The sequence below is a fragment of the Peromyscus californicus genome, unplaced genomic scaffold (genome assembly GCF_007827085.1).
Source record: "Peromyscus californicus insignis strain IS unplaced genomic scaffold, ASM782708v3 Scaffold_21__1_contigs__length_65335640, whole genome shotgun sequence".
Taxonomy (NCBI): Eukaryota; Metazoa; Chordata; class Mammalia; order Rodentia; family Cricetidae; genus Peromyscus; species Peromyscus californicus.
In genome coordinates, this window is record NW_026294514.1 from 9,183,965 (window position 1) to 9,209,682 (window position 25,718).

At 37.3% G+C, this 25,718-nt stretch overlaps 1 protein-coding gene across 1 annotated transcript in view; it reads right to left on the reverse strand.

The window, feature by feature from the left end:
* Boll (boule homolog, RNA binding protein) overlaps positions 1–25,718 on the reverse strand; it is a 105,217-nt gene that overhangs the window by 48,943 nt on the left and 30,556 nt on the right. Inside the window, exons 6-9 of the mRNA XM_052749478.1 lie at positions 19,308–19,435; positions 12,897–12,971; positions 4,653–4,700; positions 3,443–3,571 (exon numbers count right to left, since the gene is read on the reverse strand). Coding sequence (XP_052605438.1) covers positions 3,443–3,571; positions 4,653–4,700; positions 12,897–12,971; positions 19,308–19,435 — 380 coding nt within the window. The remainder of the gene's footprint in view (positions 1–3,442; positions 3,572–4,652; positions 4,701–12,896; positions 12,972–19,307; positions 19,436–25,718) is intronic.

Genomic DNA, 25,718 nt, shown 5'->3' on the forward strand with positions numbered 1-25,718 from the left:
TGGTTTCAACTTCTATGAAAGAGAAAGCACAGATGTATGTATTCTAGGACTGACATGGGGGAGATCTGTAGTAGTCAAGGCAGGGTAGAAGTTGGCTGGGGATTGAATTAACATACTTGTTTTCTTTTTAGGAAACCTGATCATAACATTCACAACGAAAGTCCTGCAGATTTTAACTGTAAATCATTACAGTCTATTTATTAAATTATATATTAATGAGAGTATTCATTCTGTTGGAAACAGCACCAAATAAAAGCATACAGGATTCACTGAGTATGGAAGTGCCATGTAAAGTAGAAGCCAGCAGTCACAGCAGCAGCAGTCTTAGAAACGACTTCTTAGATTAGATAAGGAGTGGCTATACACCGATGGGGAGTGTCTGACAGCAGAGACGAGAGTACGGCTGAAGGCCAAAGCAGATTCTGGTGAGATATCTAATGTCAAAGTTCTGGTGAAATAGCTAATGTGGAAGTTCTGGTGAAATATCTAATGTCAAAGTTCTGGTGAAATATCTAATGTCGAAGTTCTGGTGAGGTATCTAATGTGGAAGTTCTGGTGAGATAGCTAATGTGGAAGTTCTGGTGAGATAGCTAATGTGGAAGTTCTGGTGAGATATCTAATGTGGAAGTTCTGGTGAGATATCTAATGTGGAAGTTCTGGTGAGATATCTAATGTGGAAGTTCTGGTGAGATAGCTAATGTGGAAGTTCTGGTGAGATATCTAATGTGGAAGTTCTGGTGAGATATCTAATGTCAAAGTTCTGGTGAGATATCTAATGTGGAAGTTCTGGTGAGATATCTAATGTGGAAGTTCTGGTGAGATATCTAATGTCAAAGTTCTGGTAAGATATCTAATGTGGAAGTTCCGGTGAGATATCTAATATGGAAGTTCTGGTGAGATATCTAATGTGGAAGTTCTGGTGAGACAGCTAATGTGGAAGTTCTGGTGAGATAGCTAATGTGGAAGTTCTGGTGAGATAGCTAATGTGGAAGTTCTGGTGAGACATCTAATGTGGAAGTTCTGGTGAGACATCTAATGTGGAAGTTCTGGTGAGATATCTAATGTGGAAGTTCTGGTGAGATATCTAATGTGGAAGTTCTGGTGAGATATCTAATGTGGAAGTTCTGGTGAGATATCTAATGTGGAAGTTCTGGTGAGATATCTAATGTCAAAGTTCTGGTGAGATATCTAATGTGGAAGTTCTGGTGAGATAGCTAATGTGGAAGTTCTGGTGAGATAGCTAATGTGGAAGTTCTGGTGAGATAGCTAATGTGGAAGTTCTGGTGAGATAGCTAATGTGGAAGTTCTGGTGAGATAGCTAATGTGGAAGTTCTGGTGAGATAGCTAATGTGGAAGTTCTGGTGAGATAGCTAATGTGGAAGAACTCTTTCTTTACCCTCACCTCTACCCAAACCTGAAGGTAGAAAACAACCAGACAGAATTTTGAAATTTCATCATCAATTAACTAAGAAAATATCCCTGGTTTCCAAATCACAAACCATGTATAATGTATTCCTATGCTATGCAATTGGGACAAACATAAGGGGGAGTCTGAGGTGTTAATTCAGCAAGAATAAAGATCTCCCCACAGATCCTTTAGAGGCTTGTGTGGTCGAGCCGAGGCAACACCACAAAGATCCACTTTTACACTGCTTAACAATAAGGGAGGGCCTCCAGGAGAAGTGAGGTCTGTATTACTTCTTCTGTCCACCCTGTGGGCTCTGAGCTGAGTAACACTCCTGGAGGTGGAACAGGGTGAAGGCTGGGGTGACTGTTCCATCTCAATACAGAGAACCCACCATGAGGAGATTTAGCTAGGAATCAAAGTGATCACCAGCAAGGATATGGACAAAAGGGAACCCTTGATACTGTGGAGTGAATGCAAATTAGGACAGCTATCAGGCAAAACAGTATGTGGGTTTCCAAAAAACTACTACTATATTTCTGGATATACATACATACATATGCACACACACACAAAGGAAAGGAACCAACTTTCTACAGAGATTTGAACTTATTCATAAGCTCATTTGCAGCATTATTCACAATAGCAAACGGAGTTGGAAATGTGGCTTCATGGTAGAGTATTTGCTCACAGTACACAAAGCCTTGGTTTTGTCTCCCAGTACTAGAAAAACAAAACAATATTCTTCTTTTACACAACAGCACTGATATAGAATCAACTTCAGTGTTTATCGATGGATGAAGAAAATGTGGGCTATGAACAGAATAACATTCAGCATTAAAAAGGAGGAAATTCTGTCAGCTGCGACATCATGGATGAACCTGGAAGACATTATACCATGAAACAAGTCAGGTACAGAAGGATAAATGTTTCTCAATGCTTCTATGTGGAATCTGGAAAGCCAAACCCTCAGAAGCGAAGACTAAAATAGTGGTTTTCATGGGTGGGGAGAAGGATGGGAAGATGCTGTTTACATGGTACAGTGACAGGCACAGAAAGGATGAATGTGTTCTGGAGAGTCACTGTACAGCATGGCGACCGAGAATAATAGTAATGGGTTATAAACTTGAAAACTGCTGAAACGTCTTAAAACAATTTCACCTCAAACAAAAACGAGTAACAACATGAAGAGATGAATTACCTTGACTGTGGTAATTAGAATACATATAACTACAAAATATCATGTAGTTCATAAATATTTACAGTACAACATTTATACTCAATTATATTTTACTAAATCTGGAAAAGAGAAACACAAAAAAGTAAATGAAGGATGAGATGGAATTGAGAAATTCTAGTAAAAGTATGGAGAGCAAAAACACTAAGATCTAACTGGAAATTACTGTTCCAGGATAAAATTATGCTACAAGCTTTAGTACTATAGAGATAACAAAACAATACACTCAACCAGGTGCTGACTTAAAACATACCACACCACCTGCACAGTTCCGGCACACAGACAATGTTATTAGTGACACACTGAGGATATAACTTAAAGACATTGAAGAGAATATTTGTAATTTGTAGTTAATTTACATTAGTATAGGAGGAATTTTAAATTTTACAATGGCTTAAAGATTATATGCTTTTAACTGACAAATTATTTAACAACAACACAGGTTGACAAGAAAATAAGAAGGTGCAAATATCTGATACCTTAAAACTTTAAAAGAAACATGGAAAGTGATTTAGGACTAGTTACTGAAAAATTCTAAGATGAAGAAGCAACACTCTTGGAATAAAAATAGCAAATACAAATAAACCAGAGAAAACATAAAATAAGCAATTTTAATGATGATCTTCAACAAATAAAAAAGAATTAAATGTACATACAAGGCAGTTACAGACCAATCACTTTACCACAAATAGAGCTGGGAATGTACCTCAGTTGCAGTGTATTTTTCTAGAACCTACAAGGCCCTGGGTTCAATTTCCAACCCTGAGCAAATGGAAACAAAGAAAAAGATGAATCTGTACCTCTGGGACGGAGGCTTCCATCAGAGACAGTGGAGGAGGAACACAGCCACCATCTTGTGCAATTTCTACTGGTTGATAAATAACCTCAGAGGGCTGCAGATATAGGAATGGAGCCGAAGAGGCAGGGGACTAAAACACAAAATGATCCTTGTTATTCAAATATGATTAGTTATTTCTGCTAAGCAAAAATGACAGAACCTAAAATGAAAAAAAATATTTGTTGCATATTTTCCTAAAATGACTTTTCAGGGATAGCATAGAATTATCTTAGAAACAAAGTAGGAAATCCAAGTTGTCATACATTTCAGGTATATAGGTATTATTAAGAAACTTTATTAATGGCAAGTACTGAATGTTTATAGTGCCTCAGAACCTCATAGAGAAATAGACAATAATTATAGGTATACTGATATCATGAAAAGTTACAGTAACAGACCGATCACATTTAAATTGGTCTAAGTGTCTACTTTCAATTTTGTGATTTCACATAGGTGTAAGAAAATACCACTAAATAATTTTTTGGTAGTATACAATTTATTAGGGAAAAATTGGAAAACTGTACAGGTTAACACCTTTGAGACTCCAGATTTTAGAGAAGATTTTGATTTTTGGATTAGGAGTATTCATCCAACAATAGCTATATAAATATCCCCAAATCAAAATATTGAAACAGTTTTGGTCTCAATCATTTCAGATAATGGATATGCAACCTGTTTTTATTTAGGACCATGAGACAAACTAAAGCAAAATCTGAAATGAAGTTAGCAAAATGCCAACGTTTTCAACAACAAAAGTACCAAAATTATTTTTTATGTTATATAGCACTCCTTTATAAAATGTTTTCCACTAACACGATCCCATTTCATCTTCCCCAAAATCCTGGAAGATACTTACAAGGTTCTAACATCACAAAATTCATTTTACAACCGAGGGAGTTCTGAGGCAGTTAAAGGAAACACCACTGCACGCATCTTACACGGGGTTGGGTGGGTGGGGGGGTGGTGTGTGTGTGTGTGTGGGGTGTGTGTGTGTGTGTGGGGTTGGTGGGTGGGTGGGGGTGGGTGAGGGAGGAGTAGTCCAAGGAGACACCGTTATAAATAAAGGAGGGAGGCTCTAAGTCTACTTATCGTGACTTTAGTTTTCAGGGATTTTTAATAAAAACAGAGTGAAAAGAAAGATTGTAAATTAGACACTGGAGGTGGATATTTACCTGGGGAACCCCCCACTGCCACTGCCCTGGTAAACACTGAGCTGGGGCCTAAAATGAGAACAACAAACACACACCTAGGTTACACACAGGGTTAAAAGCGGACATTTCCATGCAAAAGAAAGCTCAGCTTTCAAGGAATGTATAAAAGTTAACTCCGAATGGATTAGAGCTCCAAACACAAAAGCTAAAATAATAAAATTCTTACAAGAATTAGAATACAAAGGTAGAAATCTTCATGACTTTGAATTAGACAATGTTTTAAAAGTTATGCTTTAAAAATACTTGTAACAACTGGGTGATGGTGGCACAGGCCTTTAATCCCAGCACTTGAGAGGCAGAGGCAGATGGATCTCTGTGAGTTCGAGGCCAGCCTGGTCTACAAAGTGAGTTCTAGGACAGCCAAGGCTACACAAAGAAACCCTGTCTAGATCAACCAACCAACCAACCAACCAACCAAACACCCCCAAGCCACATACCAAAGGGACAATACTAATGAGAGCTGGATAAACAGGACCTCATCAAAACTCCTAAAAATTTGACTGCTATAAAGAACTCCATCACTGAAGTAAAATTTAACCCACAAGATGTGAGAAAATATCTACAAATCATAATTATTATTATTATTATTTTTCAAGGTAGGGTTTCTCTGTGTAGTTTTGGTGCCTGTCCTGAATCTTGCTCTGTAGACCAGGCTGGCCTGGAACTCACAGAGATTTGCCTGGCTCTGCCTCCCAAGTGCTGGGATTAAAGGCATGCACCACCACCACCCAGCTAACAAATCATAATTTGATAAGGAAATTTTATCAAGATTATATCAAACCTTTATTTTTTATGTGCAATACCGGTGGTTCGACACAGGGCCCCACGAGTCCTTTGCAATCATGAAACAGCCACACTCTTAAGCCCCAAAGAATACACAAACCTGTTATGTACTGATTTTTAAGGCTACAGGAATAGGGAGTCCCTTTTTGTGTTTATCAGCGTCTCAGAAAGGAGGCACTGGAAGAGATCCACAATGGGATGGGGTTTTCTTCCTACTCAGATGCAGTGAGTCAGTTTTGCATTTGTAAGAGTACACAGGTAGAGAAAAGGAGGTTGTTATTCTCTAGAATTGGTTTACCATAGACTTGCTATACCCAACTTCTCCAGTTTGGAACGTTAACTTCAAATTGTTTGTTGGGACAAGATGTCTTGTCTATAATTCTATGAACATATGAGAATTTTCCTCTTAGAGTAGTTTCAAGTGCGTATTACTTGTACAAAGTAAGACATTTCATTATGACACTTCCATATAGGCATACAACATGCTTTGATCATAACCACCCTATACTCTCCTACTGTCCCATCCAATTCTTTTTCCTTCTTCTTTTAACACACTTAGTAGTTTTTAAGCATATGAGATAAGATATGCTTTTTCTTTTACTTGTTTTTGTGGGTCTGGATTACTTTACAACATGATGATCTTCTGTTCCATCTAATTTCCTGCAAATGACATAATTTCATTCTTCTTTAGAGAGGAGTAAAACTTGTATATATGTTACTTTTCTTTATCTGTTGACTGACTCCTTGGTAGATTCCATACAACAGTGTGGCCCAGCTGAGTCCTATGTAGTTCTGACTTTAGGAGTTCCATCCTGCTTCTCATAGTGGTTACACTAATTGACAGCCTCATCAGCAGTGAATAAGGGTTCCTTTCCTCTACATCGTTTCCAGCATGATTTGTTGTTTTCTTGATGGTAGACATTCTGACTGTGGTGAAATTAAATCTCATTGTAGTTTTGATTTGCATTTTTCTGATGCCTAAGTCTGAATCTTTTGTTTCAAATCTGTACTTGTTTTTTAACCTAAGAAGTGTCACTTTATCTCCACGGACCATTTATTTACCAAATAGTTTGCTTTTTGTCATTTATAGTCTGAATATTAGTTTCCTGCTTGATTCATTTTTTGGGGGGTGTGTTTAACCCTATTCTGTGTGTGGATATCCAGTTTTCTTTTCACTACTTATTAAAGAGGCTGTGTTTTTCCTGTGTCAAGACTCAGATGAATGTAGATGCTTGGGCTAATTTCTAGACCTCCTCAGTCTATTCCATTGGTCTGTGTGTCCATTTTATGGTCTTATAAGGTAAGGCAGTGGATGACTCCTGCAGTGTTCCTTTTACTCCATTGGTCTGTGTGTCCATTTTATGGTCTTATAAAGTAAGGCAGTGGATGACTCCTGCAGTGTTCCTTTTACTCAGGACTGCTTTGACCATTCTGAGTATTTCGATGTACATATGAGTTCTAGGATTTCCTTTTCTGTATCTGGGAAGAACGTTACTGGAGATTTGATGAGCATGACACTGAATTTGTGAATCCTTTTTTGGTAGTAGCTCTTTTAACAGTATTAGTTCTGCTGATTCATGAATGTTACGCAGTTGTTTCCTCTGCATCGAAACACTCCCTCCTGGAGGGAGAAGGACGACTCCAGGACTCAGGAAGCTCACTAAGTTATTACCAAGAGTCTCCTCTGAAAGATCACGTAAGCAGGAGAAAGTCACTGCAGGAGTCTTTCTGATGGCGCTGCCTGCAGTGACAAAGCTGTGGTGTGCTGTCACCATCTTAGGCAGAACTTTACAGTGACCTAGTTCTTTTGGAGTCACCGATGCTCCTGCTGGTAATCCTCCACCCATGCAAGTATGAGCAGCTCTGTTAAACTCACCAAGCCAGACTTGAGTAGAAAGGTTTCTCTGGTCGGTCTTTAGACCCACCCTACCTGGGGTTAAGAGATGACTGTCCACTTCTTCACAAGAAAAGTCACACATCATGATTAGCACCTACATAGGGATCTGACAGACATGAAGAGGAGCTGGACAGGAGCAGTCCATGCTGCTGCAGTGGGTAAGACACACAACTGAAGCTGATCTACCCAAGAATGGAGCATCTGCAGGGGCAATCCCAGCATGGGTACCTCTCCTCATGTGGGATGGGAAGGTGTGCCTCCTTGCTGTAGGGGAAGCAGCATAGTCCATGCTATTGGTGAGAAGATTTAGCTAAGGGTAGGTCATTCCTTTTTTCTTATATTTTTTATTATTTAAAATAATTTTAAACCCACAAATCTTCTCCCCCTTACTACTCACCCAACTTTAAGTTCTTTCGTAAAAAACCAAAACCCCAATGCAACAACACCCCTAAAACCAAGAAAACAAAACTACACCCAAAGAGAAAAAAAAATGACCAAACTGTAACCAAATAAACGTACTTTCCACCCCAAACATGTGTTGGTCCACTACTCCTGACCATGAGGTCTGATATACCACTGGTTACTCACTCTACTGGAGAAAATTGACTTTCCCTCTCCCAGCAGGTATAAGTGACAGTTCAGTTGTTAACCTTTATCCTCCTCACTAGGTTTTCATCCATTCATTCATTTTTAAATAAAAATAACAAAACATAATAAAACAAAAACTATCACATTGAAGTTGGGCAGGACAAACCAACAGAAGAAAAGAGCCCAAGAATCCGAGGCTCATTTAGTTGCACACCCAGGCAGGAGTCCCATGAAACCACTAAACTGAAGTAATAATTTATACACAGAGGACCTGGTGCAGACCCGGGCAGACCCTGTACTTGCTGCTTAAGTCTCTGTGAGTTCATGTGAGCTTTGCTCATGTTGATTTAGAGAGCCCTGTTTTTTTGGTGTCCTCCATCCCCTCTGGCTCTTATACTTCCTGTCTCTTCTGCAAAATTCCCTGAGCTCTGAGGGGAGAGATTTGATGAAAATATCCCATTTAAGGCTGAGTGTTACAAGGTCTTTTACTCAAAGAGTAGGTCATTCTTAGGAGGAATTTCAGGGTGTCTACCTTCCTCCATGTGGTATGAGGTGGCATGCAATCTTGATTAATAGGGTCTGCTATAAGTACATGGATGCTCCCCTTTAAACGGTCAAAGAAGTAGCGAATATAATGCAACCCCCCAAATGTAGCATGCATGGGATGGAATCACAGGCAGACAGCAGTAGCTGTTTGGTGGCGGGTGAATTTGCCTAAGTGGGGAGGAGTTCTGAAGACTGTAAAGAAACATGTGAATGCCATCTACCGCACTAACCTCTGATTGGCAGGAAACGTGTGACAAAGGAAGACGAGATGAGGTTTTGGCTCTCCCTTTCTACTGGTGTGATGAGAGGGAGAGGAAAGATAACGAACATGACTACAAATTAGATCTCTGTTAAAGAGCCCATCCTGGGATCCCAAACTTGGAACCCCTGGGAAGAATCAGAGACCAAGGAGGAAAGGTGCAAAGGAGCAGTAAGAGAAAATACCCCGTGATCAAAGGGCATCCGGACCTGATACAGAGTGTGATCAAAGGGCATCCGGACCTAAAACAGAGGAAGGGAAAATCCACGTTTCAGCATGAAGACGGGGACTTAGCGGCTCAGCACTTTGGACTATGGTAGTCAGTGAGTACATCTGAACTGAGTGAATTGTGAAAGAGCACCTCACGGCTTAGCTTGTGTGGTTTGGGACAAGGGGGTATGTGGGCTCAGTCTGAGTGCTGTGGAAGCAGAGACAAAGTCCATAGGAGGAGAGAGATGCATGGCAATCTTGCAGTAGTGCCCATGATTAGGATGTGGGATGGCGCATAGAGAGATAGATGGCATAGTGTATCCCAGATAGGCTGCTTTACACACTTAAAAAATTGTATTTACTTATTGTGTATGGGTGTTTTGCATGCATGTGGGAAATGCTATGAAAAGTAAAGAAAATACCTCTTGTTTAGGGTTTGGGTGGGGGAGAAAAAGGCGTATCTGCTAATGGTTACAGTTTATTTTTTTAAAGGGAGTGGTTAAGTATTCTAAAATATTGGTATACTATATATCAACTCTGTTTAGTATAAACTACTCAATCGTATACTTTTAACAACTGAGCAATATAGTATGCAAATTTTATCTAAATAAAGATAATGATTTTGTATTATCAAAGATGTTTTACTTTTACTCACTTTTATAAGGTCTTCGTTACTGAAGGGGGAAGGGGGAGAGCGAGAGAGAGAGAGGGGAAAGGAGGGAGAGAGGATAGAGAGACAGAGTCAGAGAGGAGGGACTAAGACTAGAACCCCACAGATCTATTATCTAAACCAAATCACTGGACAGTGCTGACCACTTGAACTTCCAAAGGATGATACCACTATATTATAATAATGACTAAGATAACTGAAATCTGTTGATATATGACATTTAAAAACGCAGGGTAAAAACCTCTGACTGCTCTGATAAAATCTTGAAATACAATGATTAATATGTGGCTTTGTTAGACAAATGAAGGAATTAACTACAATGGAAACAGAATGACAGAGGTTAATGTCATGAATTATCTGGTATGAAGAACAGGATCTGAGGAAGCCATCAATCTTTACCTTTAATTTTGTAATTAGTGTCAAACATGAAGTCAGAATCAGAGTATAAAATTAAATGATAGTTTCTAAAATTACATATATGTCAATAATATTTATTGCTACAATTAATAATATTACTATATCAATAATTAATTAATAAAGGGGCTAGACTCAGGATACAAGCAAAATCCAACTTTCTTCTTTCTCACTTCTGATACTTTAAAAGCACTCTGTTGTTTTTCCTTGTCCCTGGGTTTGACAGAGAGCAAATTACTGTTTTGGAGTTTGGCAGATTCCAAATACCAGCTGTCCGGTATGGAACTTTACTAGACCCTTTGATGATATTCTTCTTAGGAACTTCTGAGGAGGTCACATTCTTTTTGTACAGATTCTTAGCTGGGTTCATCCACATGTTTTTTTGGGAAGAGTTTCTTCTGTCAGGTTACAGCTTGTTTTGAGGAAACATGAACCTTTGCTTTAACAGATTCCTACTACAGACTTTTTCCCTGGTTCTGCCAACAAGCTCTTTTTTGTGTTTCTAAGGAGTTCAAGACCCAACGTGCCAACATCCTCACAGACTCAGCAGATGGGTTCTAAGTCCCCCAAGTCACTCTCTGAGGTCCTTACTTGGCTGAAGAGATGCGGATATGCCATAGCACACTAACAAATCTTCATTAGTCTCACATTCCTCTTACATGCGATTTAGGTGGGAATGAACTAAGTTTCTGAAGCGGTTTCATAATACTTTGGCCAGTTACTTTAACTGGTGTGGTACCTAACGATCTGTCTTTAGTCTTAGCTGAAACCCTATGATGGCTTAGAAAAAGTCATGCTACAAATATATTTTACATAAATGCCGTTAAGATACTTTGATTTTTCATAAGTGGAGAAAATATCTTAGTTTATTAGCATTGTAAAATTAAAATTAAAATTAATTAAAAATACAAAAACTAAGTCTAATAGTAGGGGGATGGAGAGATGGCTCAGTGGTTAAGAGCACTTTCTGTCTTCTAGAGGACCCAGGTTCTGCTTCCAGCACCTACACAGTGGCTCACAACTGTCTGTAACTGCAGTTCTAGAGCATCTGCTTTCCTCTTCTGGCCTCCAAGGGTGGTGCACATAAATCCATGCAAAGCCACTCACACACAGAATAATATAATTAAAAAATCTAATAGTAAAGGATTACAGAACATTAATACAACTACTTCTTTTTCTTTTTTCTTTCGGTTTTTGTTTTTGAGACAGGATCTCACAGACCCAGAACGGCCTCCACTGTCTATACAGCCAAGAGAGATCTCCTGTCTCCACCTCCCACTTCCAATTTAGGTGGTGCCGAGGCTAGAACCAGGACCTCCTGCATGCCAGGACAACTCCACCTGTCTTGTCCTCTCTCTCCTTTGCTGTCCTTTTCTCCTACCTTCCTCCCTCTGTTTCTCTTCCTTCTTTTCACACTGCTGGAATAAAATCAAGGGCCTTACACATGCTAAGAAGAATTTTATCACTGAATTTCATTCATAACCCTGCCACATTTCATATGGATGTATTTTAAAAGTTCAAAAAGAAAAAAACAGTAACAAAACCCAAAAGCTCTTCCACTACTCTAGAAATATTAAAATTTGATTTTATGTGCAAATGTTATAGATCACAGGATGACAAAAAGTTTTTAAAGAAAGGCTAGAATAAATATTTTAAAATGTCCATGCAGGTCATAAGACCTCTGTTAGAATTATACAACCTTTGAAAGCAAAGGCAATCACAGATGTGACATAAATTAATACAGCTATATTTTAGTAATGCTTTATTTATAAAAATAGGTTGTTACCTGAATTTTGTCTAGAAGTCATTGTTTACCCTGCCAAAAGTTAAATGGGACATTATACCATAGTTCTCATTCCTAATCTCCCACGAGAATTAAAAATGAGTGCTGGCTAACTAAAAGAGGCTACCATAATAACTGATATATTATAGTATACTGATTACTTCAAAACATACTGTATTAAATGTAACAGTCACAAATTAAAAGTAACATTAAAAGCACAATGCCTGTACCTGGCTTTGTGAATTAATGCTAAAGATTTTTTTTTGTGGGGTTGGGAATGGAGCCCAGGGCACTACAGATGCTATGAAAGCATTCTACCACTGTGCTACATCCCAGCCTAATAAAGGCGTTTTAGAATAAATTTTAAACAGGAGAGAACTGAATTCATTACATTTGTGAAAGGAAGCAAATCCATCCTCTCTTAAGACTTAACTATCTTTTCCCAAATTAGTCTTTGCATATAAAAGAAAGAAATGAAATTTACCTGAAAAGGACTTAAAAGTATTGGACCTTTAAAAAAACGTACTTAGAGCTGGGCGGTGGTGGCGCACGCCTTTAATCCCAGCACTCGGAGGGAGGCAGAGCCAGGCGGATCTCTGTGAGTTCGAGGCCAGCCTAGACTACCAAGTGAGTTCCAGGAAAGGCGCAAAGCTACACAGAGAAACCCTGTCTCGAAAAACCAAAAAAACCCAAAAAAACAAAAAAAAAAAAACCAAACAAACACAACAAAAAAAAAAACCAAAAACGTACTTAGGATCAAATCGTGTCCCTCCTACATGCTAAGCAACCTTGAGGGTGTATGTGCACGTGTGTTGTATGTGTGCACACAAGTGGAGGCTACAGGCTCACTTGCTCTCCTTACTCTCCTTATTCTTTGAGACAGTGTCTCTCTCCGGTCTGACTGGCTAGCAAGTGAGCTCAAAGACCTGTTGTCTCTGCCCCTGTGACCCTGGGTGACAGTCACATGCCTAGGTTTTGAGCAGTAGGAGGTTTTTTCCACTGAGCCATCTGCCCAGGTCCCTCAGCCCAGAGGTTCTAAGGAATGCAATGCCTACCTGGTAGTGATATGCAGCAGGCTGCTGATAAACCGGCTGAGCTACCATCACAGGAGAACTAGATATGGATCGTGACTGTGGGAGGAAGCAAAGTTCACTTTAGGAAAAACTCGTTAAATTACAGTAAAAGTTTATCTTGAATTATTACCTAAGATCAGTTAACTTTCTATTATTGATTAAAATGTTATTTTTTATTTCCTCTTATGGTATTATTACCAACTTTATTTAAATCTACTTACTAAAATAATCAATTTTCCTATGTGGCTTCATTTCCATAGTAACACTAAAACACCAGTAAAGTTTCTTTAAGTCTGAAACTTAATACCTCCAAAAGTTATGAAAATAGAGGTCTATGATAACATTAAAAAAAATGGCACCTGAACTAAGGGTCACAGCCTATTTCCACTGCAGAAACCAGAAGTAAGTTGTATTTACAATAGCAGGTAACATCAAATGAATAATCATATGCTGATTTTCCCATTTCTTAGAACCAATATTCGATTCCATTATATATTTAATTAAAATATTGTGCCGGGCGGTGGTGGCGCACACCTTTAATCCCAGCACTCGGGAGGCAGAGGCAGGCGGATCTCTGTGAGTTCGAGGCCAGCCTGGTCTACAAAGCGAGTTCCAGGAAAGGCGCAAAACTACACAGAGAAACCCTGTCTCGAAAAACCAAAAAAAAAAAAAAAAAAAAAAAATTGTTTACGGCAAAGCTACACAGAGAAACCCTGTCTTGAAAAACAAAAAAAAATATTGTTTACTGAAATACAGTGAAATAATATTTAAGTAATTTAATATTTAAATGAGTTAATAATCGAAAAATTGTGGTGGTCTGTATTTGAGGAAAATAAAGTATCTTTTGATTATTCAAAATGACAAAGTAAGTGCCCAAAGAGATTACTTAAGACCAGGTAATTAATAAAAAAGGTAAGTTATATTTCAATAGAGGCAAAATAAACTGATGATAGTGATTAAGATTTAATTTCTAATTTGGAACGTAGTATAATATTATTTTGTTTAAATGCCTACAACCCCAAAGTCAAGAAAATTATCATGGTTTTATACAATTCAGACTTGACATGCTAATAAAATGATAGCACAGATAAGGCTAGAAAGTAATAGTGCGTTTTACTGTTATTAATATGTTAGAGGAAAAACCTGACCATTTCAGAAGACAGAGAAATGCATTTAAACAACTGCTTTTTATAATGAAAATTATTAGCAAACATAACAGAGAACAGCATAGGAGAATACTTTGAACCATAATTGATTTTGCCTCATAAGAACATTTGGCTACGTTAGGAGACATGCTTGACTGCCATAATTATGGCAGAGACCCTTTTAGTCATTTTACAATGCCCTGAATAGAATTCTACAACAATGAAATATTTGGTCCCAAGTAGAAATCTTTGACTGTCAAGACTTCAAACTCTATTTCACAGTGTCTTCTCAGATTGAACATTGGGGCCATTGAGGAAAGACCACGACTTAGAGCTTATCCTTAACAGGATGGGTTAGTGACCGAGTATGATGAATGTGACAGTCTGCTGCAATGTTGGGACAGTGGTTTTAGGAGAGGTAAGGACGTAGGCTCTTGGGGCCATCTGGTGGAGATTACAGAGTACTAGATGTAAACAAGGCATCTACAAAAGTAGGTCCAAGTTCATCACACTAATTCTAAATTCACAAAATAATTACCATAGGAAAAAAACTACAACATGCTTGGACTTGTAAACTGTGCTTTTTTGTTTGTTTTTTGGAAAGAGGGTTTGTCTGTGTTGCCCTGGCTGTCCTGGAACTTGCTCTAAGACTCAAACTCACAGAGATCCACCTGCCTCTGCTTATAAGTACTGGGATTTACAAGTACTGGATTAAAGGCATGTACACCCCTCCCCCGGTGTGAACTGTGCTTTAAAGGGTGTCAAGAAGAATTTAAACTTGAGGACCTAAAGAAGCCAGAATTAACTAAATAGTATTTTCACATATAATAAAGATTCTAATTTGATGTTCAGCTTGTCACATTAAGAAGAGAGTTTGGAAGTTGAAGATGAATAAGTGCTGAAGTAGGGTCTCTTTTGATTTTTTCCTGCTAGAATGCCTGGGCACTTCATTTACCAAGGTTGCCATCATGACCAGGACTATCATAACTAGGACTATCAGAATTGACTGTTTACATTGCTTTTGACTTAACAGTGAGGATAAATATAAATTTCATATGAGATTGATATTACATAAAACAGTAAGATTCGTGGTAGCTTTTCTGTGGGTCAGATATCAAACCCACATATTTTAGCAGTCACTTTGATTTATATTTTGTGTGTGTGTGTGTGTGTGTGTGTGTGTGTGTGTGTGTGTGTGTGGTGTGCATTTGGCTGTGGAGGCCAGAGGTTGGTGTTGGAAGTTTCCTTGGACTGCTCTCCACTTTATTGAGGCAAGGTCTCTTGATGAACCAAATAGCTTGGTGATTCCAGCTTTTATGTAGATTATGAAAGCCGGTACTAACATATTCAGGGCCAAGTACTTTATTTACTAAGCCATCTACCCAGTCCACAGATTCACCTGAAAAAGATTTATTTTTACTATCTTAGTTATGTGTATAGGAGTGTGTCTGTGTGTACAGATGAGTGTTAAGTACCTGCAGAATTCAGAAAAAGGTGTTGGATCTCCTGAAGGTGGAATTACAGGAAGTTGTGAGCCATCCAACATAGGTGCTGGGAACCAAACTCAGCTCCCCTGCAGAAGCAGTTCCTGCTCTTAACTGCTGAACCATTCCCTCTGCCCATTTCACTTTTTTTTTTTTTTTTTGGTTTTTCGAGACAGGGTTTCTCTGTGTAGCTTTGCGCCTTTCCTGGAACTCACTTGGTAGCCCAGGCTGGCCTCGAACTCACAGAGATCCGCCTGGCTCTGCCTCCCGAGTGCTGGGATTAAAGGCGTGCGCCACCACCGCCCGGCCCATTTCACTTTTAAATGAACAATGTATAGTGTAAGGGGACCACACTGTCAGAACTTAGCCTATTTTAAAACTAGTATAAAAATTCTCATCATACTATTCAACATACTTGGTTTATAAAATAAGTAACAACAATTAAGTTGTTTTAACTCTTGCATATCAGGAGAGCTTGTCTTTACTTACAGTTGTCTACTAGGTAAATTCTGTTTACTGAATGAATGTTAATAAAAACTATATGAGCCTAAATGAATTGTAAAGCTCTAGACCTTAAGCTCATGGAAATGCAAAATACTCATCTTCTCCATGTCATGCAAATATTCTTAGGTATGCAACAGCCTTCTGTACCCTGTGTAGTATTGTACCTTTTGTTTGATGTTGCTGATGAAATGTAAAAATAATTCCTTAAAATCAATTATTAACATGTAGAAAAAAATGGAAAAAAGAGTATCTTAAGCCACCTAAATGTATGCATATCTCACTATATATAAAGTCCAACAGTGATCCCTCAATTTCTTTCTTTTCCCCGGAACAAGACTATATTATAGTGACATCATGTCAATATTCTATCACAGACAGTGCCACTACAATAATCAAGAGAAAAAAATAAAAACCCCATAAAGAAATCAAGGTATACTGAATGACAAATGAAAGTTTGACAGAATTAGTGACACAATATTGACATACCAAATCAAAGGCATTAATTACTAGCCAACAGTCACAAACTATTAGGAAATAGCGTATTTTTTTTAAAAGGGCATCTTTCATAAGTGTAACAATAACTACAGAGTAGTAAGAATCAAGTAAACAAAATATATGTCACTTTTTCTTATCAAAAAAGTAAAAAGTTTTGATGGGTGAAAATAAGCCTAACCTACCAAGGCATACCCTCTTTGCTCCAACCCTCTCTGTCCATATCCGACACAGAGCTACCAAAAGTTTGTTCACATGCCCAGATCTGCTGCAAATCTATAAACAACATGAAATCTCAAACTAGTTTCTTCCCTCTAAAGCCCAACAGTCCTGTAGAAATGTTTGCCAATGACATTACCTAGATGAGCTATAGGGCGGACAATTTAAAAGAACAATAATAAATTTCCACCAAGGAATTCAAGTTTAAAGAAGACACAAAGAAACAGCTCAGTGAAATTAAGGAGAAAGAACTTAAGGAGAATAAACCTGAGCGATGGCCAAGAAAACACAAACATAAGGCTGACAGAAATGATGAAGACAGTTCAAGACTTCAAAATGGAATCCAATAAACAGAACATGAAGAGGACTCAAGCTGAAATGAAGATGGAATTGAAAAACCCAATAACCCAACTAGAAAACTCCAAAGGAAAGCCTTCCAAGCAGAATGAATCAAGCAGAAGATAGACTATCAGGACTCAAAGATAAAGTAGATGATCTATACAAAATAAGGAATACAAAAACAATTAAAGAAATACAGGAAAGGAACACACAGGAAATGTGGGACACCACAAAATGGCCATACCTTAGAAATATAGGCATAGATGAGTGAAAGGAATCCTAAGTCAATGGCATGTCAGATCTTCAACAAGATCACAGAAGAAAATTAGACACAAGAAGCCCACAAAACACCAAATAGACAAGACCAGGAAAGAAAATTCCATGGCACATTATAGATAGAGCAGTGCTAGAGAGGTGCACACTCCAACCTTACCAAGTCATCTCTTTAACCCCAAAGACTTTTTAAAAAAATTTTTTTAAGACAAGGTCTCTCCACATAGCCAAGACTAGTTATTTTTAAGGGCTGGCACACACTGGAAAAATTGGAGCTTGAATAAAGCATAAAAAGTATACTTCTTTTCTTTTTGAAAGCTACAAGTCAACATGTAGTAAAAGACACATATATTTTATCAATGTGAAACTCGGATTCTAAGATATATTCTAACCTAGTGTTAAGAGGACCACAGACATTTTATAGTGATATATGGGCATGACCAATGAGTAAGACTACAAGTTTTCAGATCATAAGGCCCCTTTTGACTGAATGTATCTGTATTCTACATTTTCTTAATAAAACTCCCCTTCTCAATTTTCCTTTTCTTAAGAAGGCATGTCTTACTCACTGTAGATGTGGCCATAATACTTTCTTTGGAGTATAAACACCACCCCGGCATGAATACACAATTCAAGAAGGCAATGCCATGTAAAGTAGGAAGAAACAAAGCCAAAAGACTGTGTAACAAAAATTAAAGGTAAAACAGTACCTTATTTCATTCAGGGAACAATCTTAAATTAGTAGATGGATTCATGGGATACATATTAATCTATCTATTTGAGTTTAATAATAAAGCCAGAATATTCTTATAGTGTTCTGCTTAGTTGCTTAGTCAACTAATTTTGTTAACTTAGTTAACTAAGCTGTCGAGCAGGCATTTTCAATTATTAAAACAAAGCCAAATATACAGGTACAAAGTATTGATTAAGATATATTTATAACAAATCTAGAACATATAACATGCCTCTACTATTGAAACTTAGAATGAATTTCAAATATGAATGAATAAATCCGTAATTTTTCAAAAGCAATCTAAAGGTATGTAAACAAATCTGAAAAACACTGTCCCAGAAGAGCTTACATACATACAAGATCTGGTTGTTCCATACTGATTATAGAAAAAATAAAAATATCTATGACTAGAGGAATATAAAACTGATAGTACACCAAAAATAGAATATTATAAAGTATTAGAATAAGTGAACCAATATATGAGGCTATGTGAGCTTTACTACTTTTTTATGTGTATTGGTGTTTTTCCATGGCTGTCAGATCCCTTGGAACTGGAGTTACAGTTATGAGTTGCCATGTAGGTGTTGGGAATTGAACCCAGGTCTTCTGGAAGAGCAGCCAGTGCTCTTAACCACTGAGCAACCTCTCTAGCCTCTAAGGGTTAAAACAGTATTGTCTGCCAAGAGTCAATAGTTTAATTCTCAAAAATGTAATGTAAAAGCCAGATTATTTACATAGTGTTTAAAAACTACCCAAGGAGTTCCTATATTGTTTACTGGAGTATGTATTTGTAATAAGAGTAAACAAAATGAAGAAGGTATCCTGAAGAAAGGATAGAAGGTATGGAAATAAGGAAACTACCTGAATTTGCCATATTTTATTTCTTCTTTCAAAAGACCTTAAATTAATATGGAAAATATTATTATTTGTTAAATTTGGGTAGTAGGGATGTGGCTATATATATATTGTATTTGTTTGTTCACTTCAGAATCACGGCCAGTAAGATGGCTCGCTCAATGGATATGGGCTCCCAGGGCCAGTATGATGGAAGAAGAGAACTAAGTCCTGCAAATTGTACTCTGACCTCCACATTCATTGGTTGACACAGACAAAAATAAACAAATGCAAAGTTAATCAAATACATAAGAATAAAACAAATCTTAAAAAATTTGGTAGTAACTCTTCTAAAATGAAAATTACTTACAGGCCAAGACGGTGGGACAGAAGTTACTTCTGGAGTATGAAAATAAGCAACGCCATTATGGTAAGTGTAAGGATATCCAGTTGAAGTGGTTAGATACATTGTTCCAGCAGCAGGCATTATACTGGAACCTAAAACAAAGAATAAGTAAAAAATGAAAGTTTAATTTTATAAATATGTAATTTATGAACATATTTCAGAAAAATATTTTAAGATTTCTACATAGCTGCAGTAAAAAGTATTTCAAGGTCTATGTATTACACTAACTTTGACTCAGAGCTTTTATTAGATTATTAGGGATTAAGGAATAAACAAGGTAAATAAATATTAAAATCCTCCAATTCAGATTCTAACATCAGTTTAATGAAACAATTTAATTATTAGTTAACTAAGTTATTATTTTTATAAGTATAAATTATATTGAGAACTTGAAAACTACAGACTCTATAGTAAAGTTCCTAAGATCTTGACTGCACCTATTTATAAAAGTTCAAAGATAATGGAGACAGTGAAGCTGGAGAAGATTCTAGTTTCCTAAAGGCACTTGGATCCATTTTAGCAATTCTTTGGGTTTAATATCAGCAGCATTGTTTCATGTTATGACTCTCTTTTAGCTCTACTTTCCCTTTGGTTATAACTTCTGCTATTATAACCATGACCATACTCCTTGATGCAGTTAGTCTAGGATCCCCATCTGTTTTTCTAGTTCAGGATTTACACAGCACACACATAGAGCACACACACATGCACGTACACACACATACACAAACATACACACACACGCTCTCTCTCTCTCATATTGTCATATGGCCAGTGTAGCCAATTGGTGAATACCAGGTTCAGTGAGACACTTTTGCCTCAAAAATAAAATGGAGAGCAATAGGAGAGTATATTCTAGGTCAACTTCTAACTTCCACACATGAGCACCTGTGCACACATGCAAATATAAACATATACATACTACATACACAGTATGTGTATCATATGACCTAAATTACACTATTTGCCCACTGACTACTCCTCCCATTATGCCAGTGCTTAACTTCAACATACATAAGAACTGCCTAGCCTACTTAAATACCAACTCTAGGTACCCATCTCCAGAGACTTTGATTTAGTAAGCCTAAAATAAGGACTATAAATTTGCATTTTGAGCTCACATTTGAACTGACACTTTCTGCTTAAGTGGCACTGTTTTGGCTTTTATGTTTCCGTTTTGATCTAGTATTGCTCCTATTTAGTTCTAATTCACATGTACATATGCACGTATTTAATGTGTGTGTGTAGGTCAGAAGATCAACTGTGGGAGTCAGTTCTCACCTTCTATCATATGAACTCGAGGGACTGACAGTCAAACCAGGTGGCCAGGACCTTATTCACTAAGCTATCTTGTTAGTCCTATTTTAGTGGTTTTCAAAAACCACCTTTGAAAATTTATTTGTATCCCCCTTCATCTCCTTCGGTTGTCTTATTGCGCTAGCTGAGTCTGCAATTACTATATTGGAATAGGTATGGAAAAAGTGGACATCCTTTTGAGTTTCTCTCTGTTTAGGTTGATGTTGGTTGTGGGCTTGCTATAAATTACCTTTGTTATGTTGAGGTATGTCCCTTGTATCTTGAGTCTCTTCAGAATTTTTATCATGAAGGGATGTTGAATTTTGTCAAAGGCCTTTTCTGCACCTAATGAGATGATGTGGTTTTTGTCTTTCAGTCTATTTATATGGTAGATTACATTCATTGATTCACATATGTTGAACCATCCCTGTATCTCTGGGATGAAGACTACTTTATCATGGTGGATAACCTTTTTGATGTGTTCTTGAATTCAGTTTGCAAGTATTTTATTGAGATTTGTTTGTATCTATGTTTATAATGGATACTGGTCCGTAATCTTTTTTTTGGTTGGGTCTCTGTGTAGTTTAGGTATCAGGGCATTTGTGGCCTTGGAGAAGGAATCAGGAAGTAGTCCTTCAGTTTCTACTTTGCGGAGTCATTTAAGGAGTAATGGTATTAGTTATTCTTTGAAGGTCTGATAAAATTATGTACTGCATCCATCTGGCCCTGGCCTTGTCTTTTTTTGGTTGGGAGATTTTAAATTACTGCTTTGATTTTACTAGGGATTATGGGTCTGTTTAAACTTTTTATTTCATCTTGATTTAATTTTGGTGGCTATCTATATAAAGAAATTCATCATATAAAATCATGGACATTTATCATAAGTATATATAGTTAATATACAATTCAAGAGGTTTTTAAGTTTATCTGTTAAGTATATCAATACATTTTTAGTGCATACTAAGATGACATTGAGCTAGGAATGGTATAAAGCAAAACAATTGAAAAACCAGACATGACATCTTCTCCATCTTTTAGAAGTTTGGTTCTGATATATGAGACAGTCATTACATAATTACACAATTAGTTAGTTAAATAAATCATTTTGATATTTAATTATTTTTTGTTTTTTTTTTTTTTTGAGACAGGGTTTCTTCATGTAGTTTTGGTGCCTGTCCTGGATCTTGCTCTATAGACCAGGCTGGCCTAGAACTCACAGAGATCTGCCTGGCTCTGCCTCCTGAGTGCTGGGATTAAAGGCATGTGCCACTGCCGTCTGGCTGATATTTACATGTTTTAAACTATGTATATATCCCTGTGGGGGTATCTGTGCGTGGTATGTGCTCCAGTGCAGTGTCCATGAAGGCTAGCGGCACTGGGTCGTCTTTCTGGACCTGGAGTTCCAGTCACCTGATGTGGGTGCTGAGAACCAAACTTGTGTCCTCAGAGCTGTGCGCCTGACTGCAGAGCACCTCTCTAGTGCCCTTCCTAAGTTTTGACAAATATATGAAAAACCAGAACAGAGCAGAATGTTAGGTACTATATTGAATGTTTACATTATTTTACATGCAAATATGTAAACTTAATCTATGGGGCATCTGTGAAGAACGATAGATAATCTGGGCTTCAAAGACAGAATGAGGCGTCAAAAAGAGCACTCGAGGTAAAGAAAACAGTGGTATGGATATCATAGAGTCTTGAGAAGTATGCCATGGTCTGGCTTCGAGAAGGCTTTTGGCACTGGCCCAAAAAGAAATGGGAATAGTTAAAAATAAGCTGAAGATAAAATGATGTAAGCTGATGTGTGCTTTTTAAATATTGCTTTGGTTGTTTTATGAATGATTAAGCAGCAGCAGCAGGCTGCATACAGAAGTACCCATTAGGAGAGTTTCCCAGCAATGAAGGTAAGTAGACTGGATTGTTGGGAAGATAAGGCTGCTAATGAAATAAAAAAGAAATGACATATTTGAGAAAAAACTAAGATATGAATCTCTTAAAATTGTGGAAATAAATTTTAATATTTATTTTTATTTGCAGAGAACATAAAAATAGCTTTGGAGTCTAGAAGTCTTGGAATGAAGGCTAATGCTACCATTTGGCAAGTTTATTGTATACTTCTCACATTAGAATATGGGGTGTTATACCAAGAGAGAGGGTATAGGCTGAACATGGTGATAGTCTCACAGAGGCAGTTTAATTCAAACAATTGTTATTTTTGGAAAAAGTTTATCTTCAAATAAGCAAACAATTAATACTAAGAAACAGAATGCAATTTATCCATGGAGATTTAACATAAACTAAGACTTCTAAGAAAATATGGAATTCCAGTGTACAATAGATAGATCTACAAATGGCCAAGATCATCTCCCCTCTATTATTAAGAGTATTTCAGCGGAAATGTCAACTGGTATTTTCATTATTCAGGTCTTGTTTAGTAGACCACACTTCAGAGATTTCATAGATGCAGCAAAATGGTTTTAAAATGACTTTCCCTTTCTAAGGCGTGTATTATATGTGTATTATAAAAACAGAGCTAACATTTCTCAAGTTGCTATTTCGTGAAACAAATGAAAAACTGTAACGTTGGCTCTTTTGCTCATTAATTCTGAATAAACTATTTGTAAATTTGAAAGCAATCAGTAGACAATGGACCAAAGAACTGTTGATACATTTATTACAGCTAAACTCTTACAATAAACGGTATTCCGAAAATTTTCAGAATCCTGCTATATTTAGTATAATCATCTCTCTGTCTCCCTATGTGTCTGAATACTTATAAACTTGCATGTAGAGGCCAAAGTTTGATGTCAAGTATCTTCTTCAATCATTTTCCATTTTATTTTTAGTGATAGAATCTTTCACAAACATGGAGCTCACTGATTTAACTAGACGGCTGGCAAGCAAGCCCCCGGATTTTCTGGTACCTGCCTCCCCAGCTCTGGGATTACAGGCACATGTTGCTGTGCTTTGCTTTTTTACATGGTTTAGAAGGGATCCAATTCAAGTCCTTATTCTTGTGGCAAGCACTTTACTGACTAAGACATCTTTGCCTAAGTTAATAAATGCTGAGTCAAAGATAAAATATTTGTTAACTGCTATCAACAGAACACTTCAAATTAACACAATCTATAAATCTGTTGACAGTGATATAATAACAGCCTAATGTTTTATCATCCCAGTAGACATACAATATGGCTAAGGAAAAATACAACCAGTAACAATTTTTTGTAAAAATTTTCTTTAATAAACTACAGAAGTACTTAATATAAAAAGTTGAAAGTAGGAAAAAAAGAGTCAAAGGATTACAAAAATCTGAGGAAGGCATGCATAAAAGTTAGTTATCTAATCCCAAAGACTTAGTGATTGCTTTCTCGGATAATTAGGACATATGAGGTTTGATTAAAGAACTTTTCATGCAGTTATTTTTTGTTATTAGTTATGTATTTTTACTTTCCATACTTTGGTTAATTTAAAATACTTCTATAATCATGAATACTTTTAATTAGAATTCTAAATTTCTTTAGCTCTTTTAAGTGATATTATCATTATAATTGTTTCCTTTGAATTTATGTCCAAGGGTGAAATACCTGTGTCTATATTACTGTTCTATTTACAACAGCAAGGAAAGGGAATCTGCCTAGAGGTCCATCAACAGATGAATGGATAATGGAAATGTGGTACATATACACAGAAGAATTTTATTCAGCAGTAAAAAAATGAAATTATGAAAATTTCAGGAAAAGGAATGAATCTGGAATGTACTATCCTAAGTTAGGTAAACCAGACTCAGAAAGACAAATAACGGTATCCTCTCTCTTATGCTCAGCCCAGGTCTAAATGTTTAGATGTGTGTGTGTGTGTGCGCGTGTCTGTGTGAAGGTCATATAAACAGAAAGAGGCCTGTGAGGGGGAAAACGGTGGTGAGGGCTGAGGGACAGGAAGCCACGATATGACAATAGATAAAAAGTTACCTGGAGTGGAAGGACAGATGGAAGGCCGGGAGATGTGGGACAAACAAGCTTCAGAGGAGGATCAACAAAACACAGTATGTTTGAAAATGCTACCCTAGAGAGCAGTGGTTCTCAACCTTCCTAATGCTTGACCCTTTAATACAGTTCCTCGTATTGTGGTGACCTCCACCATAAAATTATTTTCACTGCTACTTCATAACTGTAATTTTGCTACTGTTATGAAGTGTAATGCAAATATCTGCTATGTAGAATATCTGAAACCAATGAAAGAGTCATTTGGCCCTCCACTGGGGTTGCAACACACAGGATGAGAACCGCTGACATAGATGGTTACTACCTAAAATAGATAAAGAACAATCACAACAAAAACACAGGACACCAAGAAGACACCCAACTAAAAAATGGGGTACAGAACTAAAAAGAATTCTCAGCTGAGGAATCTCAAATGGGCTGAGAAATACTTAAAGAAATGTTTAACATCCTCAGCCATTAGAAAAATACAAATCAAAACTACTTTGAGATTTTGTTTTACAGCCATCAGAATGGCTAAGATAAATAAATGACAGCTCATGCTGTGAGAACTGTGAAGTAAGGGGAACAGTCTCCTATTGCTAGTGGGAATGCAAACTTGGTACAAGAAATCAGTGTGGTGATTCCTCAGGAAGCTGGGAATAGATCTCTCTCAAGATCCAGCTGTACCACTCTTGGGCATATACCCAAAGAACTCTACCTCCTACTACAGAGACACTTTCTCAACTACGTTCACAGCAGCTTTATTTGTTAAAGCCAGGACCTGCAAACAGCCTAGTTGTCCACCAACAGATGAATGGATAAAGAAAATGTGGCACATTTACATAATGGAATATTATCCAGCTGTTAAAAAAGCCATGAAATTTGTAGGTAAATGGATGAAGCTAGAAAAAAATCATCTTGAGTGAGCTAAGTGAGGTAACCCAAACCCCAGAGGACATAGTATGCATTCTCTTGCATGCAGATGTTAGCTTTTAAGACTTTAAATAGACATGCTACAATCTGTATAATCATGAAGCGTAGGTTTAGAGTAAGGGACAAGGTGGGAAGAGGAGGCTTCCCTAGGAAGATAGAACAT